The 20,177-nt window shown below is 42.0% G+C and overlaps 1 protein-coding gene across 4 annotated transcripts; it reads left to right on the top strand.

Annotated features, from left to right (window-relative positions):
* Positions 1–387: 387 nt before the first annotated feature.
* On the top strand, positions 388–19,145 carry tbccd1 (TBCC domain containing 1). Of its 4 annotated transcripts, none has more exons than XM_073046870.1 (8): positions 388–632; positions 6,114–6,262; positions 6,397–6,734; positions 8,189–8,338; positions 11,043–11,409; positions 14,810–14,996; positions 16,040–16,537; positions 17,758–19,145. In XM_073046870.1, exons 2-8 carry the CDS (start codon positions 6,244–6,246, stop codon positions 17,882–17,884), a joined length of 1,686 nt encoding a protein of 561 aa, XP_072902971.1. In that variant the 5' UTR covers positions 388–632; positions 6,114–6,243; the 3' UTR covers positions 17,885–19,145. The 4 variants fall into 4 exon arrangements, with proteins under 4 accessions (XP_072902971.1, XP_072902972.1, XP_072902970.1 ...); XM_073046869.1 differs by lacking the exon at positions 388–632 and adding an exon at positions 691–939; XM_073046871.1 differs by lacking the exon at positions 6,114–6,262.
* Positions 19,146–20,177: the final 1,032 nt, after the last annotated feature.

Genomic DNA, 20,177 nt, shown 5'->3' with positions numbered 1-20,177 from the left:
TAAAATAATTAAAACCTGTTACCCACCCATTTGTCTCATCAAACACCTTCTGCTCTACTTTGTGACAGCGTGCGCAGGTCCTACATTAGCACCACAGAACTCACAGCTTTGTGTCAAGATGGTTAGGAGATGGAAGTCGTGAATGAGACCACTCAGACCATCTCAGTCGGGACACTTATAAGTGTCAGTAAGGAGACTGATGCAAAATCAAGCCTTGTCCCAAAATGCAGACTTGCTGAGCTCTGGAAAGGATACCGGTTGGGATTTATTGTTTGCTCTAGAATCCAACATCTACAGTTTCTTGATCCCCATTTTAATTTGTCGTTGGACTTTTCTAAACGCCCGGATTAGTCTCGCTCTGTCCGCGGGTGGAGAAACGTTAAACAAGGTGCTGGTGGAATTCAGCAGCAGGGGGGAGACCTCCCGGGTCGAGCCACCGCCGTGGCCTGTTGCTCTCCCGCCACTAGGGCGGCGCTGCTGGCTCTGCGCCGCCTCCTCCCGCCCATCGGCGCCTCTTGGCTCCCGGCAGGCGGCGGCGAATTGTTGGCGCGCGCTCGGCGGCGCTAACCGACGGGCGGCGGAGTGGCGACCCCGCAGGGGCGGCGGCGGCGGCGGCGGCGGCGGCTTGGCCGGTGAGGACTGCGTATCTCCGGGTGCGGATCTGCGAGAGGAACACAGGCTACACGTGCCACTCTGGGTTCCTGCTACGGTGCAGAGGCCATGGCCCCCCGGTCTCTCTGCCCTCCTCCTGTCTGATGCATTTACTCGTAGTACTCGCGGTTCAAATGTCACAGGAGATCCGTGGTGTCGGAGGTGTTGTTTGGTCTCATCTCCTGGCCCGCTAACTGCTAGGGCATCGCAAAAGTGACAAGGAACTTTATTGGCTCTGTTTTACTTTAGAATCCTGATCATTGGTTTATTTGCGTCCCGTGTGCTGAGGTACAGTGGAAAGCTTGTTTTGTATGCAATCCAGACACATCATTTGATCCGTAGATAGATTGAGGAGGTGTGAAAGGAAATCGTTGTACAGTAGTTAGGCAAAATGCAAAGTCGATGAGGTAGATTAGGAGATTGAGCAAGAAGAGATCAGTTATCAGTGGGATAGAAGCTGCCCTTGAGTGTGGTGATAGATGCTGTCAAATACTGTCTTCGCCAATTCTGCCCGACAGAAGGGGGGGGGGGGGGAGAAAATAACTGGGGTGAGAGAAAAATTAGGAACATTTTACCCATAAATATTAATCTTTATATATTTACATATGGCTGCAAATGCATGTTGAGCTTACGTTTTCCTCTTTAAAAAAACTTCATAGCTTAAATCACCTAGTGTTACAAGTGTTTTTCACACGTAACACGTTTAATGCTGCTACTGTAGCGGTGTGCTACACGCAGCGCTAAAATAACGACACGGAGTCGGTAAACTGCAGACAAAGATAAAGTTTATTCCAACTTCACAGCCTTGCTTTAAAGCCTCTCTCCCCCACCGGATGCCTCGAGAGGCACGTACTGAAACCCCCTCAGGCTTTCTTCCTTTGTTGCGGACCTAGCCTTTGTGCCTGCACGCTGGCTAATTGTCAGCCGGTTCGAGTGTGCTAGTAATTGGGTCGCCACATAACCCCCCCCCCCCAGAACCGGCGATACACCCCCCAATGTCCACAGTCTGGGCTGGACCCTGTTTGGGAGGTCGGCCTCTGTGCCGCGGTGCCGGAAACTCGACCGGTTGCGCCAAGTCCACATGGGCCGGTTTGAGTCGGTCCACCGTGAAAACCTCCTCTCTCCCCCCAACGTCCAGCACGAACGTGGACCCGTTGTTCCTGAGCACCGTGAACGGCCCCTCGTAGGGCCGTTGCAGCGGTGGCCGATGCCCGCCCCGTCGTACAAACACAAACTTACAGTTCTGCAGGTCTTTGGGTACGCAGGTCGGGTTCTGCCCATGCTGCGAAGTGGGTATGGGGGCCAGGGCACCGAGCCTCTCGCGTAGTCTGCCCAGGACTGCTGTGGGTTCTTCCTGTTGCCCCCTTGGGGCTGGTATGAACTCCCCGGGAACGACCAGGGGTGCGCCGTACACCAACTCGGCCGACAAAGTGTGCAGATCGTCTTTGGGCGCCGTACGGATGCCGAGTAGGACCCAGGGAAGCTCGTCCGCCCAGTTAGCTCCTCGCAGGTGGGCCATGAGAGCCGACTTCAGGTGACGGTGGAAACGCTCCACCAGTCCGTTCGACTGTGGGTGGTAGGCAGTGGTGTGGTGCAGCTGAGTCCCCAACAGGCTGGCCATCGCTGACCACAAGCTGGAGGTGAACTGGGCGCCTCTGTCGGAGGTAATGTGGGCCGGGACACCAAAGCGGGACACCCAGGTGGCGATCAGTGCCCGGGCGCAAGATTCGGAGGTGGTGTCGGTGAGCGGGATCGCCTCTGGCCATCTTGTGAACCGGTCCACGATAGTCAGGAGGTGCCGCACTCCTCGCGACACTGGCAGGGGGCCCACGATATCCACATGAATGTGGTTGAAACGCCAGTGGGTGGGGTGGAACTGCTGTGGTGGGGCCTTGGTGTGTCGCTGCACCTTGGCTGTCTGGCAGTGCATGCACATTCTGGCCCATTCACGGACCTGCTTGCGGAGTCCGTGCCAAACAAACCTGCTGGAGACCATCCGGACGGTAGTGCGGATGGAGGGGTACGCCAAGTTATGAATAGAGTCGAAAACACGTTGTCGCCAAGGTGTCGGGACGACGGGACGGGGCTGGCCGGTGGCGACGTCACAGAGTAGGGTCCTCTCACCTGGGCCTACGGGGAGGTCCTGGAGCTGCAAACCGGAGACTGCGGTCCTGTAACTCGGGATCTCCTCATCTGCCTGCTGTGCCTCAGCCAGCGCCTCAAAGTCTACCCCTTGGGAAAGGGCGTGAATGTTAGGGCGAGAGAGCGCATCCGCCACGACATTGACCTTACCTGAGACGTGCCGGACGTCCGTCGTGTATTCAGAGATGTAGGACAGATGGCGCTGCTGGCAGGACGACCAGGGATCGGACACCTTCGTGAATGTAAAGGTAAGCGGTTTGTGGTCCGTGAATGCGGTGAAGGGCCTACCTTCTAAGAAGTACTTGAAATGCCGGATTGCCAGGTATAGCGCCAACAGTTCCCGGTCGAAAGCACTGTATTTGAGCTGGGGTGGCCGCAGGTGTTTGCTGAAAAACGCCAGGGGTTGCCAGCGGCCCGCGATGAGTTGCTGCAGTATCCCACCGACTGCCGTATTAGATGCGTTCACTGTGAGGGCGGTAGGGACGTCCATTCTGGGGTGCACTAGCATCGTGGCGTTCGCCAAGGCATCCTTCGTTTGAATGAAAGTGGCAGCGTACTCCTCGTCCCAGGTAAGGTCCTTGCCCGGACCGGACAGCAAGGTGAACAGGGGGCGCATGATCCGGGCAGCTGAAGGGAGGAAGTGGTGGTAGAAATTGACCATACCTACGAATTCCTGAAGGCCTTTGATCGTGGTGGGTCGGGGGAAATGGCGGACCGCATCTACCTTAGCGGGCAGAGGGGTTGCCCTGTCTGTGGTAATCCTGTGGCCCAGGAAGTCAATGGTGTCGAGCCCGAACTGGCATTTGGCCAGGTTGATTGTTAGACCGTAGTCACTCAGCCGGGCATAGAGTTGTCGGAGGTGGGACAGATGCTCCTGACGGCTGCTGCTGGCTATGAGGATGTCGTCCAAATAGATGAATGCGAAGTCCAGGTCGCGTCCCACCATGTCCATCAACCGCTGGAATGTCTTTGCGGCATTCTTCAGGCCGAACGGCATGCGGAGGAACTCAAAAAGGCCGAACGGGGTGATGAGAGCCGTTTTGGGGACGTCGTCCGGATGCATCAGGATTTGATGGTAACCGCGGACGAGGTCTACCTTGGAGAAGATCCGTGTGCCGTGCAGGTTTGCTGCAAAGTCCTGAATGTGCGGCACAGGGTAGCGGCCCGGTGTTGTAGCCTCGTTCAGCCTGCGGTAGTCGCCGCATGGTCTCCAGCCCCCTGTCGCTTTGGGCACTATGTGCAGGGGGGAGGCCCATGGGCTGTCGGACCGCCGGATGATCCCCAATTCCTCCATCCTCTTGAACTCCTCCTTCGCCAGTCGGAGCTTGTCCGGGGGAAGCCGCCGAGCACGGGCGTGGAGGGGTTGTCCCTGGGTCGGGATGTGGTGCTGTACGCCGTGTTGGGGCATGGCTGCCGCGAACTGCAGTGCCAGAACCGATGGGAAATCCGCCAGGACCCTGGTGAAGTCGTTGTCGGACAGCGTGATGGAGCCGAGGTGAGGGGCTGACAACTGGGCTGCACCCAGGGAGAACGTCTGAAAGGTCTCGGCGTGAACCAGTCTCTTCCTGGGCAGGTCGACCAGTAGGCTGTGAGCCCGCAAGAAATCCGCACCCAGAAGCGGTTGGGCTACGGCGGCCAGTGTGAAGTCCCACGTGAACTGGCTGGCGCCGAACCGTAGCTGCACCAGACGGGTGCCATAGGTCCTAATTGTGCTGCCATTCGCGGCCTGCAGGGGGGGACCCGGCGCCATGCTGCGGGTGTCGTAACTCGTCGGAGGTAAGACGCTGATCTCGGCACCGGTGTCAACCAAAAACCGGCGTCCTGACCTGCTGTCCCACATATACAGGAGGCTATCCTGATGGCCAGTGGCCGTAGCCATCAGCGACGGCTGGCCCTGGCGTTTCCCGGGAACTGGCAGGGCGGGCGACAATGGCGGGCTTCTGCGCCCTACCGCTGGTGGTAGAAACACCATTGCTCGTTGGGCTCCACACCCTGGCCTCTGGGTTTAGCGGGCTCTGCGGCCGGGCCTGGACTGGTTTGCTGCTGGGAGCGTGGCTGGGTGATCAGTGAGATGGACGCCCCACTCCCCTTCTTGGCATTCCACAGCAAGTCCGCCGGGGCTGCCACCTTCTGGGGGTCACTGAAATCCGCATCATCCAGCAGCAGGCGTATGTCCTCGGGCAGCTGCTCCAGGAATGCCTGCTCAAACATGAGGCAAGGTGTCTGTCCGTTGGCCAGAGACAACATCTCATTCATTAAAGCTGATGGAGGCCGTCTCCCAAGCCATCCAGGTGCAGTAAACAGGCAGCTCGCTCGCGGCGGGAGAGCCCGAAAGTCCTTATGAGCAGGGCTTTGAATTCCGTGTACTTGCCGTCCGCCGGGGGAGACTGTACGAACTCCGCGACCTGGGCCGCTGTGTCCTGGTCGAGGGAGCTCACCACGTAGTAGTAACGGGTGTCCTCTGAGGTTATCTGCCGAACGTGGAATTGGGCTTCTGCTTGCTGAAACCATAGGTGAGGTTGTAGCGTCCAGAAGCTTGGCAGTTTCAAGGAAACCGCATGAACAGATGCGGCGTCGTTCATCTCCGGTCCAAAAACGTTTGGACCGTCGGGGTCACCAATTGTAGCGGTGTGCTACACGCAGCGCTAAAATAACGACATGGAGTCGGTAAACAGCAGTCAAAGATAAAGTTTATTCCAACTTCACAGCCTTGCTTTAAAGCCTCTCTCTCCCACCGGATGCCTCGAGAGGCACGTACTGAAACCCCCTCAGGCTTTCTTCCTTTGTTGCGGACCTAGCCTTTGTGCCTGCACGCTGGCTAATTGTCAGCCGGTTCGAGTGTGCTAGTAATTGGGTCGCCACACTACCTTATTTGGACTAAAAAGTGGGACTGTATTACAATCTTCCATAATGCAAAGAAGTTCAAGTTGAGAAAGATAAAATTTGGTGTTGATTTTTTTTATGTTTTTCACATAAGTTCAGTGAGTGAATTTTTTCCATATCTCCCAAGTTTTGGGTAATGATTTGTGAGTTTTGGAAGGGTGAAGTAATCCAAATGGCTGTACAGTTTGAGTTTTAGGCAGGCGTACAATTTATTTTTTCAGATCATTCAAGTGACCAGCTTTACGTAGATTTTTGTTTTGGGATGTTTCAGGAAGATTATCTTTTGGTAGAGCTAAAGAAAAGGACATCCATAGAAAAGGAAGTTCAAATTAACTGCATTTATCATTTGGACCTGAATGAAATCCGTATATATTTAATTTATTTATTTATTCATTTACGGGACGTGGGCGTCACCAGCATTTAATGCTCATCCTTAGTTGCCTTTGAGAAGATGATGATGAGCTGCCTTCTTGAACCACTGCAGTCCCTGAGGTGTAGGTACACCTACAGTGCTGTTCAGGAGGAAATTCCATGAGTTTGACCCAGCGACAATGAAGGATTGGTGATATGTTTCCAAGTCAGGATGGTGAGTGACTTGGAGGGAGATTTTCAAGTTTTTAATAATTAAGCAAAAGGAGTAATGACTATTTAAAAATATTTAAGTTATTTTGTCATTAAGTGAACTGTGAAATGAAATACTGTATATTTCCATTTACACAGAAATGGAGCGACCATGTGTCCGGCTGTGGGCAAAATATGAAACCTTTGTTGTCGGCGTCTTGCAGATCCCACCTCCATCAAAATTCAGCATGCACTATCTTCGAAAGATGGCAACGTACGTTCGAACAAAGGGAGGAGATGGCGGTTATCCCAGGCTTTCCTGGCCTATGTGGAGGCATATTGCCTGTGGAAAGTTGCAGCTAGCTGAAAATTTGGCATGGCTGTATTTTGAAACATTTGACATTCTTCTTGAGAAAACTGCAGAGGAGAGGTTACAGTGGGCTGAAGAGGTATCCTGCTGCAGATCGGAAGAAGAAATTGACAAACTTAAAAACAAGGCATGAATTTCTTTTAAGAATTTGTAATTCTTTTTTGGTAGTGGAGAAATTATAGTCTATTATTTTAATCAATCATAGAACTCCCCTCTGCTCTACCACAGACTTTCTTCATGAATATTTAGTCATAATATGCATGACCTGCACCATAGTTGTGGATTGCAGTAATAGGCTGCTTGAGTGATACCTTAAAGTTTGCATAGTTTTATTTACTGTTTTTAGAGGTAAATTAAAGTTATAGTTTTCAGTGTTCAATAATGTCTACCATTTAGCTGGGATTCTTCAACAAAGATTATTGCCTTATGAACTTATCAGGATATATATGTTATATGTAGAATTATGAGGCAGCTTTTGAAATCCCCGTTTTTGCAGAATAGTAAAAGTGACACAACACCTAATAGTTTTGACTCCTACTAACGTGGAGAATAATCTCGTTGAAATCCTAGTCATCCATATTCATCACTGGCTACGGAAATGTTCGGTACAGGTTCTTCTTGGTGGCGTACGGAAGTGAATCTACTATTTCCTGAAAATGCATTTCTGGTTAACTGATGGAGAAGACATGCAAAGGCTTCAGTTTTACCAATTCTATATCTGTAGCTAAAGAACCAGGCTTGTTAGATGAGTCACAATGGAGCAAGTTTGCAAATTACTTCATTCCAGCACTGACATGGTTTTAGAAAGATTATTTGCAATATATCCAGTTTATAGTGTAATTGACATTCATGGTTGTGTTCCTTCAGCCTTTTGTGCTCGTCCATTTCAGAGGCTCAGAAATTTCTGACAGATTATCTGACTTGGCACATTCTGGGAATGTCTTTATTTAAAGCTGCCTCCATATACTACCTGATACCTTAGAAAAACATTGATTAGTGCAGATGCATTTTGATTAGTTTATACTTTCCATTAATGATTGTGATTGTAAAAATACACTTTAGTAGTTGTCCCATGCAAATTGGTACTCATAAGAGTGTATTTCAAAGAATGCTCATTAGAAAAAGTATGAAAGCTGGTAAGGGTTTGAACTAGGATGCTCTTTCTACTTTTGGAGTTACTATGTTAGGAGGACCAAGTGAAGGCAAAGTGTGCAGACATAGAAAGCTAAGGAATATAACATTTTATGAAAAATTAATAATTTGTTCATTTAGCTTGATAACCTGATTTTTTGAGGAGACAGCAGGAAATAATATCAAGAACTTTGTTACATTTTGTTCTAATTTCCTATAATGGTTGAGAAGTTTTCAAAGCACAAAGCAGATAGTTTCACAGCATTAACTTTATACAAGGAAGATAATATTTCTGATATAAAAGGTAGTTAAGTATATTGGAGTAATTTTACTGACACAATAAGTTTTGTAAAAGGCTGCAATGTCTTGTGTAACACAAAAATGTGATACAAAATGTACAATATTTTAATTGTGTAGTTTTAAAAAACATAAATTTATTTTTTCGCACAGCTATCAGTGGATACACTGCAGTTCCTGCTGTTTCTTTATGTTCAACAGCTGAACAAAGTTTCTCTACGGACATCTTTGATTGGAGAGGAATGGCCAAGTCCCAGGTCACGATCTCCTGATCTGGATGTAAAATCTAATTCTCAGAGCAAGGTAGGCTTACCAATAAAATGCCTATACACCTACCAAATGAAAGGAAATGCAATTAACTTTATTATGTTGGATGTAAACTTCACCTCTGTATTGTGCGTTGTTTACTTGCTATTGAGCAGAAAATGTAACACAGTCGGCAAGAGACAATTCTTCGTTTCCCCATTTCAGTAACAGTAATAGAAATAAAGGAATTCCAAGCCAAAATTCAACTCCAATTATCGCCTGTTGATTGTTCTTTTCCAGCTTCCTTTCCAAAAAATAATTAAAGGCTCTACTGCTGAAATCTTCCATTAATTTTGAGTCCAAATAAATAGTTGTTTTTCAATGTCAACAGCTGCAATCAAAAATCAGGAGTCTTGGCATCTTATTTCATAGAAAAAGCTATTTACTTGGTAAATCTATACTTAAGATTATATTAGTTTGCTGTTTGTTCAGGTAAAATATGAATTTTGATCAAACATGATGAGCCAATTTAAAATGTATTGCATTCTAAATCATCATCAAATAAACATTACTAATTTGTAGTTCTATTTCTAAATATATAAATTAAAATTTTCCAAAGCGGATTATATACCTAAAACTAGTAAAATGTAGATAGATAGATAGATAGATACTTTATTCATCCCCATGGGGAAATTCAACTTTTTTTCCAATGTCCCATACACTTGTTGTAGCAAAACTAATTACACTACTTTACAGAGAAATCCTTATTCAGCTCATTTTAGTCCAAGATCTTTAATTATCCAGAATGATTTGTTGGTGATTGCCAATTTTCCCTGCAGTTAGTGTTTTTTTTTACCTTTTTGAAGTTCTATTTCCTTGGTTAGTCACTGCAATTTTTAGATACTCAAATTTTCTACTTGATTCCTATTTATATGGTTAAACCTCTTTCCATCAACTCTAAAAGCAGTGCTTTTTTTGTAATTTCTATCTAACCATCTATGTGAATCAGATCCCCATGATACTGCAATATTTAAAATAGCAGATTAGTAATTAAGATTCTGGACTAAAAATTCCATGATCAGAGTTCAAGTCCTACCGTAGCAGCTGTAGAGCTTAATTATTTTTAAGTCCATTAAACTGTGGCCATCAAACCACTGGTTTACATTAAAAAAACACAATTCATTGACAAATGCCTTTAGGAGAATAAATCTGTTGCTTTTGTTGTTCTGGTGTGACTAGGCTCTTACTACGTCATGAAATGGCTGAGGAAATAATCCATTTGTACGGTAACCACGGCCTGTCATCACACGGGCAGTTAGGAATGGACCATAACTGGTGGCTTTTTAAGCAATCCCCACAAAAATTGGGAGAAAGTCTTGATGCTCAAGTGTGGATTTTGGTGTGTTGTTATTGTAAAGAGCCAGCAAAGATACAATGGACTTTTTGCATTGTAATGTCCTGCAGTGTAATGCACATGGTTCTCAGGACTCATAATAAACTATTTAAAAGGAATCAATAACACTGCATTTTATAAAGCTGGCAAATGAAGTCTTATTAAGTATTTGTATAACCCTGTTATAGTACTTCCAATTGCTTGTCCTAAATTCTTATGAATGGTCCCCAAAACTTGCTTGTGTTGGAAGCTTTAAAGGAGTCTTCTGTGAACGATGTCATGAATTTTCCATCAATTGTTATCAAACAACACTCGCTCATGTTATATTCTATGCTCCAATTGAATGTCCTTTTTAAATACACATGCTTATGTCTATACACTTCCATTTCCATTTGTGATTCCCTAAAGATTAACTTGCAGGTTGATAAGGTGGTAAGGAAGGCAAACACACTGTTTCGAGAGGACAAGGAAATAAAATCAAGGATGTAATGCTGAGTCTTTTTAAGGCGTTGTTCAGACCATATTTGAAGTATTGTGAGCAGTTTTGGGCCCTTTATCTAACAAAAGATGTGCTTGCATTGGAGAGAGTCCAGAGGAGGTTCACAAAAATGATCCTGGGAATGAAGGGTTAACATATGAGGAGCATTTGATGGCTCTGGGCCTGTACTCACTGGAGTTTATAAGAAAGAGGGTAATCTTAATAAAACCTATCGAATATTGAAAGACTTAGATAGAGTGGACATGGAGCTGGTGTTTCCTATAGTGGGGGAGTCTAGGACCAGAGGGTACAACCTCAGAATACCAGGACGTCCCATTAGAACATATGAGAAATTTCTTCAGCCACTGGGTGGTGAACCTGTGGAACTCATTGCCACAGATGGCTGTGGAGGCCAAACCATTGTGTAGCTTTGAAGCAGAGATTGATAGGTTCTTGATTAACAAGGGCATTGAAGGTTACGGAGAGAAGGCAGGAGAATGGGGTTGAGAGGGATAATAGGTAAGCAGACTTGAGCCAAATGGCTTAATTCTGCTCCTATGTCTACTACCAACTTTTAAAGTTGGACTTGTCATGCAATTTGTTATCGTTAATGATTTACTGTGCTGTTATCATACTTCTCCAGATTTTTGACCGTAGAGAGCAGAAAAGGACATGGCAGCATACGTTATGGTGGAATCCAATAGGGAAACAAAGCTATTTTAAAACATCCTTTGCTTTCTCTCAATTTTACAACCATCTATTCATTGGTACACAAAACAATGCAACTTAACTTTCCATAACAATGTCTTATGTAGCGAAATGTTTAAAAAAAAACTGCTAGTACTGAAATATTTATTCAAAGCCTTTTTTCTTGTTTTTGTGTAATCTAGAACATGGATGACCATAACCATCTAACATTTGTTCTGAGCCACTTGTCAGAGTTGTTGGAACTTCTGCTTGACCCTGAACAGCTTACCATTTCGGCCCACACAACCCATGACAGCATGATATCTGCGGAAGCAGTTAGAGCCTTGGACTTTCTCTTTGAAGGAAGCATCGGTCGGAATGAAGCAATATACCCTGTGCATGAACTGGCTCGTTGGCAACCAATCCTGGGTACAACTGGCTACTCCAAGCTTTCCAAGATGTTCCATTTCCATAAGCTGGAAGCCTGGCTGAGAAGTGTGCTTGGACCCAATCCATTTGGCACTGCCCTCTGTTTCCAAAAAGGAAAGAAATTAGCATGGGCACAGCAAGGTAATTTTTGAGGACTTGACCTTGATGTTTCATTTATTGCAATCTGTGACAAGATACTGTATATTTTTTCAAAAGTATTAAGTTTACGTGGGCTGTTAGGTGCTAGTAGCAAGCAGAGGTTGTTTTTTGAAAAATGTATTCTTTTTTGAGCATTTCCCCAACCTACTAAAAAGACTGATTCTGGTAATTATAACATAATTACAAGAATTAAGCTCGACTTTTTTTATTTGGAATATGAAAGCTGGAACCATTTACTGTCAATACAGTCTGTTGTGGGAAATTGTCTGAGGAAAAAAACTCCATAATTGCTTTCCAACTCTGACCGTTAGTTTCTGTGCTGTTAGAAAATGCTGCTAATCAATTATAATTAAAAGTACATTGCTTGAGTGATAATTAATATCAATGATTCACAACCATTGATTTCTAACTTCATAATTGAATGTCCATGTTCCATCATCAGGAACCACAAGAATGATTAAGGTGCTCAAACATGTAATTGTTGGCTGTTCTTCTTGTCAATTCTTTCCTGGCTTTATAACAAGCATACCTGACTAATAGTAAAGCATGAGGTATTTAAATATGCAAGAAAATCTATTTTAATTTAGTCACGTATTTTAAAATTTAAGTATAATGAATTTCTGAAAAAAAACCTGGTGGCTTTCAGAGTTAAAAATACAAAAATACATTATTCCAGGTATTCCTTAGGCACAATGTCGTAGGCATACAATTATCAGTTAATTTATTAATAATCTTTTCTCCATAATAAGACAACTTATATAGTGTCTTGCACAACTTCAGTGCAGTCCTAGTTTTTTTTTAGTCATTTAAATACTTCCGCAGTCTGATCACTTTGAAATATGGAAGTTATTTTGTGTACAGTAAACTCCTAAACAGCAATGTTATAATGACAGTTCAGTGATGTTGAGGATAGAATGCTATCAAGTTCAAGAAACGGTCATGGATTTTGCTGATGACTGGTCTTTTACTTCATTCACAATTTTTCTGATAATTTTTCTCATATCATTTATATTCCAGCTAATTGATTATTGCATTAAATACTGTGTGCCACTTCGAATAAGAGTCTTGTAATTTCTTGACATGTAATGGTATTATTCTCATTGTATTCCTCAATATCAATAATCTAAAGAGACCAGAAACCTAACTATTGTGTCCATGTTAACTGGTTACAAAGCAGAAAAGTGACTATGTGTTCAGCAAAGCAAGCTTCCTCAGGATCTTTTCACTACCTACAAGACCCAAGCCTGCATTGTAATAAACTATACAACAAACAATTTGCTGGAGGTCAGTCCTGATGCAGGATTTCCACAGAAAACAATTTATTTTCCTCTTCAGATGCTGCTCGATCAGCTGAGTTCCTCCAGCATATTGTTTGTTCTCTATTCTAGCATCTGAAGTCTCTTGTGTCTCCATTGTAGTGAACTGGGTCTGCCTCAGGATGTGTGCAGCTCCAAAAGTTTCAAAATGTGTTGGAGTCATGTCAGACAGAGCATTCTGATGCATCAGCACATCAAAAGTAATCCGAAGTCGTTTCTCCACCTTGCTCTTGGTTTGCTTCTTTCGTAGTTGATTCATCTCAATTGCAGTACGCAGATGGATATCTGTATTTCTCTGGGTTGCTTCAGCAACACAATCAAACTTTTCCCCTCACCCTGCCCTGTTTAGAAGGCTAGAGTGTAGCTGAAAGTTAAAGCTGGAGTGTAGGCATATTTTTTTTCCTCCGCATCACAGGGCATCCTAATTTGGAAATAAATAGCTAGTCCTCAACTATCTTATTCAAGAAGGTATTGACCTTGCTCATATCCACCAACTACTTCAACCTGATGATCATTCTTGCTGAACAGCACTGACTGAGCACATTCAATAAAGTTCAAAGTAAATTTATTATCAAAGTACATATGCCACCATACACAACCCTGTGATTCATTTTCTTATCGGCAATTATATCAAGTAGAAGAAACACAATAGAATCAATGAAAGACGCCCCCCCCAACAGGATGGACAAACAATCAATGTACAAAAGGTGACAAACTGCAAATACAAAAAGAAAAAAATTGAGAACATGAGATGGAGTTATTGAAAGTAAGTCAGTAGGTTGTGATAGCAGTTCAGTCATGGGGTGAGTGAAGTTATCCCCTCTGGTTCAAGCACCTGATGGTTGAGGGGTAATTGTTCCTGAGCCTGGTGGTGCGTGTCTTGAAGCCCCTGTGTCAGCAGCGCGAGGAGAACATGGCTAGAGGACAGATGCTGCTTTCCTGTTTTCCTGTGACAGGGCTCCGTAAACAGTAGATGTGCTCAGTGGTAGGGAAGGCATAGTCCACATTTCTGGAACAATGTAACATCACATTGGCGAATCATAATTCCTGAAAATGAGTTTAAATGAACTGGGTAATGTGGTAGCACAGTAGTTAATGTTGCTGCTTCATGGCCCCAGGGGCTGCAGTTTGCTTCTGATCTTCGATGCTGTCTGTGGAGTTTGCATGTTACCCCAAGGTTTGGTACAGTAGGTTGTACCCTATGGAACTTGATTCAATCTTGACTTAAGGTGCTGAAGTTCTATTCCCTAAGAGAATAATGAACACTATCCCCAGTGTTTCCCCCAATTTATTATAATATACCAAAGATCCTTGGATAGGTTAATCAGTGGCAGAAAAATTAAAAGGGAGTTGATAGGCATGATAGAAGAAGTTGCAGGAATATTGGAAATATGTATTTACTTGGCACTTGTACCATGTGCCTATGACAATAAACTTGGATGATTAATGATTTAATGGGATGATTAGTCTGCTTGGAGCCAGCATGGACCCAGTAAATAAATATTTATAAAGATGGTGTCTTTTTAGCAGAATTTCCGAATGTGAGTAGATAGATACTTTATTGGTTCCAAAGGAAATTACAAGTGCACGGATATTCAAATATTAGAAGAGAAGTAAGAAAGAATAAAAAATAAGTTTCCTCGAACAGTCTAGCAGGAGGGGGTGAGGTCATTACTTCCCTGGCTATAGGTTGACCTTTTGTACAGCCTAATGGCTGAGGGTAAGAATGATCTTATATATGCTCTTTTTGGAATAGCGCAGAAGTCTTATTGGAAATAATCTTACAGCAAGTATTGTTTGTAGTGGGCAATATCATCTTTATTTCTGTAGTTCTAGTGCTCATCAAATTAAATAGAATCAGTATTATGTTCATTTTTCTGAAACATTTAAAACAGACATTCATTTGGCTATTCATTTAGTTGATTGGATTTATAACTTGGTTATTGTAGTTGAATTTGTTGTGTCATGGTATTAAAGTAGGTTTGCTTTAGCTGTCTAATCACTAACTTGTGACATCCAGACATTTGGACTATCTATATGTAACAGCTGCTTTCTCTCTTTCTAAGTTGAAGGTACAACAAAGCGGGCGAGGATTTCATGCAATACTTACACAGCACCTAAAGGCCACAAGGTGGTGATAATGACACAAGTGTACAAACAGACCCTGGCGAAGAGTTCCGATCAGCTGGATGGAGCTCATGTTAAAATTCATCGCTGCAATGACTGCTTCATATATCTCTTATCTCCTTTAAGGTAAGATTAGTGTTTCTGAAGTAAAAGTTTTGAAGAAGGACATTTTTGTACTCATTCCAATAAAAGACTGATTCATTCAGCAATTTCATTGGCTACGTTAGTATATTTATATTACTTTATGCAATTGTAGTTTTTTGGTGTTACGGTTCAATGTCTGAATAAAAAGTTTTTTTTAAAAAAAAGCAAATAGTCAATGAGGTAATTAGTCTTCAGTCAATGATAACTACTTTAGTGTAGGGATCTTTATACTTCATTTTACTGGAAAAGTCATTAGTACTGAGTTTAAATAGACAATCTGAAAACTCAGCAAATGTGCACAAAATGCATTTTGAATGAGCTGCCCTGCACAGAAAATTGATGCAATAACATGTTACATCATGGAGTCACAGAGCATGACAGCACAGACACAGGCCCTATGGCCCATCTAGTCCATGCTATACTGTTATGCTGCTTGTTTCATTGACCCACATCTGGAGCATAGCCCTCCATACCCCTTCCACCCAAATTTCTCTTGAATGTTGTAAACCTCTCACAATTTTGTATACCTCTGTAAAATCTCCTCTTTCTCCTATGCTCTGGGAAAAGATTCTGTATTATTCAACTTTTCCCTGTATCTCGGGTCCTCAAGTCCTGGCACCAGCGTGTGAATTTTGTCTGCACTCTTTCAATCTTATTAATATTTTTCCTGAGGGTAGATAATAAGAACTGCACATATCATGACATGGTAAAATTTAGTTTGAGCCTATTTTAATTCACCTCTACACTCCCACCTCACCCCAAATAGTGAGTTATTGCTGATAACTGATGGCAGCACGAATTGGGGTCCATACACAAAATCAGTTTGGACTGTGTTCAAGATAACAGCACCAGATATGGTCTTGAAAAAAGTAACTTGCTCATCCTCAGGATAGAAACTAGTGCTTTGCAGTAAAGAATTTAGTTATTTTGTATAGTCAGCAGAAAACATAGATTGGAATGCGGTGAATAGTTATAAAGATTTTTAGTTTTATGTACATCATATGTATATTGATTTCTCATTGCAGGTCTGTCAGTATTGAGAAATGCAGAAACACCACCTTTGTTCTTGGCCCAGTCCAAACAACCATCCACATCCATGGCTGTAATGATGTGAAAGTAATAGCTATCTGCCGCAGACTTTCAGTCTCATCGTCATCTTCGTGTACCTTCTACTGTCTCACAACTACCCGCCCTCTTATAATGTCTGGGAACTCGAGTTTAACATTTGCCCCATACCATACCTATTATCCTTTGTTGGAGGATCACATGGCACGAACAGGGATAGCCACAATTCCCAATTATTGGAATAAGCCATTTTGTATTGGTGTGGACAACAATGAAATACCTGTCTATCAGCTATTACCTCCCAAGGCCTTCTATGTATTTGTGATTCCATTTGAAATGGAGGGAGACACCATGGAGATTCCTGGAGGACTGCCGCCCCCATATGAAAAGGCCATAAAACACAGAGAGCAGAAAATTCAGAACTGGCAGAAGACTGTTAAGGAAGCAGGACTTAGCAAGTTAGTACTTGTATACTGAAAATAGATTATTAGTTCCAGAATGGCATTGGTCTTCTCTGTTCCTTTTGGAAGTAGCAATTTGCTTTTTGTATATCAGTAGTACCCAAGTATGTTACTCTAAATGCAGTATTTTAGTCCTGGTAATGTTTGTCAGGACTGTTTGCAAAACCATAAAAATTACTAATATCATGTCTTTAGGACATGTAACATGTTTGTTTTTAATAGTTTAGTACTCGGCTGAATTATTTTTACAAGGTTCTTTGTAACACCAGTGCTGAAATCAATTAACTCAATATAAAATGATAATGAACTGGAGTCTTGACACAAATGGAGTTCAGTAATTCATATCTCCGTAATTCTATACTCTACTATAGGCTATCTCACAGAAAGGTTGATTTCAGTTGTAATGTGGTCAGGTGCAACTGTCAGATTTAAATATAGTCTCAGATCATTGGTTCCTTTTCTGATTGTTATTAAGTGCATCTGAGAATGGAGAATAACCACTTGTAGGCAACGGGCATTTTTGAAAAGGTCCCTCATTCAGTGGTGATCATTTCAGTAAAATTCTTCTGTTAAGAATTTCTATGTAATTATTAGAGGAGTTTAGCTTTCAACCACAATATATTTTGGCATCTTTCCATTTATTGCAGCTTTCCAAAAAAAATCATAATTGTTCATACTTTATTCATCCATATGATAAAGTATTTTTGTTCACACTGGCAAGTCCTTTGGAATTAAATCACCCCAGCACGTTTCTTAAAAAAATAGTTGATATTGTAGGATTATTTAGAGCTATTAAGTCATTTTGATCTTGGCTAAGCCTTCAACTAGCTTTATCCCTGATGTTATTCTCAGGTAATTTGCATGTTTTGTGCCAAATTGTCTGAAATACTGCCATTTAAATGCAAAGGTGCTCCATAACTTGATCACTAAATCATTCAGATTCTGAGTGTTGGTACAAAAGTATTGATTTATTTTGCTCAGCAGTATAATGATAGTGAATACTGTGTCCTATTAAATTGATTTCTTTTTTTTAATGGGAATTTCACTCCAGTATTTTAATGAAAAGAAAACATTTAAATTCAAGACCATTAGCAGGCTATATTCTATCAAGCATGGGTTAAATTTGTCAGGGTGGAACAGATTTCATTTTATGATTTTCCCAGTTGAAAAATTATAACATTATCAGATCTTCCTTAATATTTTCTCCTGTTTTCTAGAGAACATCGGAAGTTGTTTCAGAACCTGGTGGAGAAGAAATTCTGTGAATGGTTGGATCAAACTGGGCATCGCCAGCAGCTGGACAGTCTTATTCCAGTACCTTCCCCAAAACAGACTACATCTTAGTTATTACTGGGCTCTGTGCTGAGGAAATAAGCCCACGGCCAGTACTGAATTAATGGGCTCATTTCCTCAGCACACATAGTTGTAGTGGGCACAATTCAGAAATGTGTGCTAATAACTGTATTTCAAATAGAACTAAACTACAATTTTAAAACATTTCTAATTATATTTAAAGGTTTATTGTTTTGAGCATTAGTATGCTTGCACGAGTTCATAGAGGTTTTATTTTTTTATTCATGCTGTACTTTGTGCTTGGGTCTAATTGAAATTCACTTTACATTTGAGGAACTCTGAGAACATATCCTCTGGCTATGGACACAGATGTGGGAAAAATACTTAACATGACAACTTCAGTACTTTTATGTCTTTTTGAACCATTTCCCCTACCTACATATTCCACCTTTGCTAATTTTTTTGGAATTAATGTCTGGCTGGATTCTTGATACCATGTGCTCTAAGGGGAATTTTGAAAGCCTGTACTGTATTGCCTTAAGTTTAGGATATTATGATTATCAATTTGCCTTGAGTTTATTTTTTTTATATTAACTTAAAAAATAAGTGTCTCATATAATGTGTTTCTGCCGAAACTCTTTTTTTGGTCTGAGTTACTTGAATACACCCTTGATTCCACAGCAAACTGTTCTTGTCACATATCCTTGCCTATGATTGTTCACTTTTCTGCTGATTCACATATATTTTTAATTTTTAAAGCAATTGAGATAATTTTAGCTTCAGTTTCTTTCTCATTAATTTACCTCTGTGCAATTCTCAGTCTTGTCAACAGTTACTTTTTCCATGTGCCTATGGCACATTTGAGCTTTGACAACACTAGCAAACCAGTTGATTCTGTATGTTAAGGCTCGGTGTATTCTTTACCTGACTTCTACATGTGCATATTGCCGTATAGTTGATGGCTGGCATTCAGATGTGGAAATTGTATCATTTCTATTGCTGGGATTGAAATTTGGTCCTTTCAAGTTCCATTGATGCAGCAAACCACATTCTGAACTTTCTCTTCCAAATATTTTTTTTTATTCAATTTGGAAGTCCAGGTTCTTCAACATTTACTTCAAGAACTATTTCTTGCACTTGCCTTTAAACTGGTATTGGTAATGTTTGATGACTGTCATTTTGCGAATATTTGGTCTGTACTGTAAATATTGAATAACATTCTGTAATGCAAACAAAACACTGTTTCAGTATTAATTGAAGTTAAAGATGAATACTCAAATTATTTCAACAAAATACAAAATGTTAACTCAAATATGGAGTCGTACTCAGTTTTATCTACACAAAACACAACTGTGGGTTATTGGAATTGAATATTATGTAATCATCAGCATATACTTGGTCTTTCTGCCTTATGAGGGAGAGAATGTTATTGATGAACCAGGTGAAGATGGTTTGATCTAGGACACAGCTATGAGTAGTGCCTACAGTAACATCCCGGGACTGATATTAATATCTTCCCAAAACAACAGTATGACTTCAACCAGTGGAGAATTTTTGCCCTGACTTTTAGACATCAGTTTTATTAGGCCACATTCAACCCAATATTGCTTTGATATCAAGGATGTCACCTTCATCTTCCCTTTTAAATTCAGTTCTTGTTTATATGGGCAATGATGTCAGGAGACAATGGAAGTAACTCTGCAATTATAGCAATTGAGGGAGAAAGATTAAATTATAGAATGATCTTTATACTCATACCAAATTATATGGCAACAAAGTATGGAAAAAAAGATTTGGATATTAGGATTTCATTAACAGTGGACTATATCTGACAGCAAACTCTTAAGAACACGGGCACAGTTAAAGGTGTAAATCTACATTGCAGTCAGTGCTTCCTGCTCTGCTGTTGGGTATAATTCAAAGCCTTCTCTGACAAAATTGACAAATTCAATATTTATTATATTTATAATGGCCCATATGTAAAATATTCAACCTTCAACTCTTCAATTTCTATTAGCAAGCCTAGAAAAAAACATGCTTTGCTGAATGACATCTACTTGAGTTTTAATGATAAACTAAAATTATTGCTTAGCAAACTCTTCAGTCTCAAAATACTAATCACACAGCAGTAGATAGTTTTAGATTTCAAAATAAAGGAGTTTAAAGTAATCACATATCAATTTATATCTTAACCTCCAAATGCAAGTTCCAACCTTATTCTAATTGAATTAAATATATATAAAGATGAAGACTTCTTGCTCCCTGGTTTCTACTACTGAGAATCCTTCAAAGTAGGTCATCTGGCATGATGACACAATTCAAGCTGAGTCACAAGTATTCCATT

This window comes from Hemitrygon akajei, chromosome 5, assembly GCF_048418815.1.
Source record: "Hemitrygon akajei chromosome 5, sHemAka1.3, whole genome shotgun sequence".
In the NCBI taxonomy this organism is placed as follows: Eukaryota; Metazoa; Chordata; class Chondrichthyes; order Myliobatiformes; family Dasyatidae; genus Hemitrygon; species Hemitrygon akajei.
The sequence above is the reverse complement of the archived record's forward strand: the minus strand, read 5'-3'. Positions and strand labels throughout refer to the sequence as shown.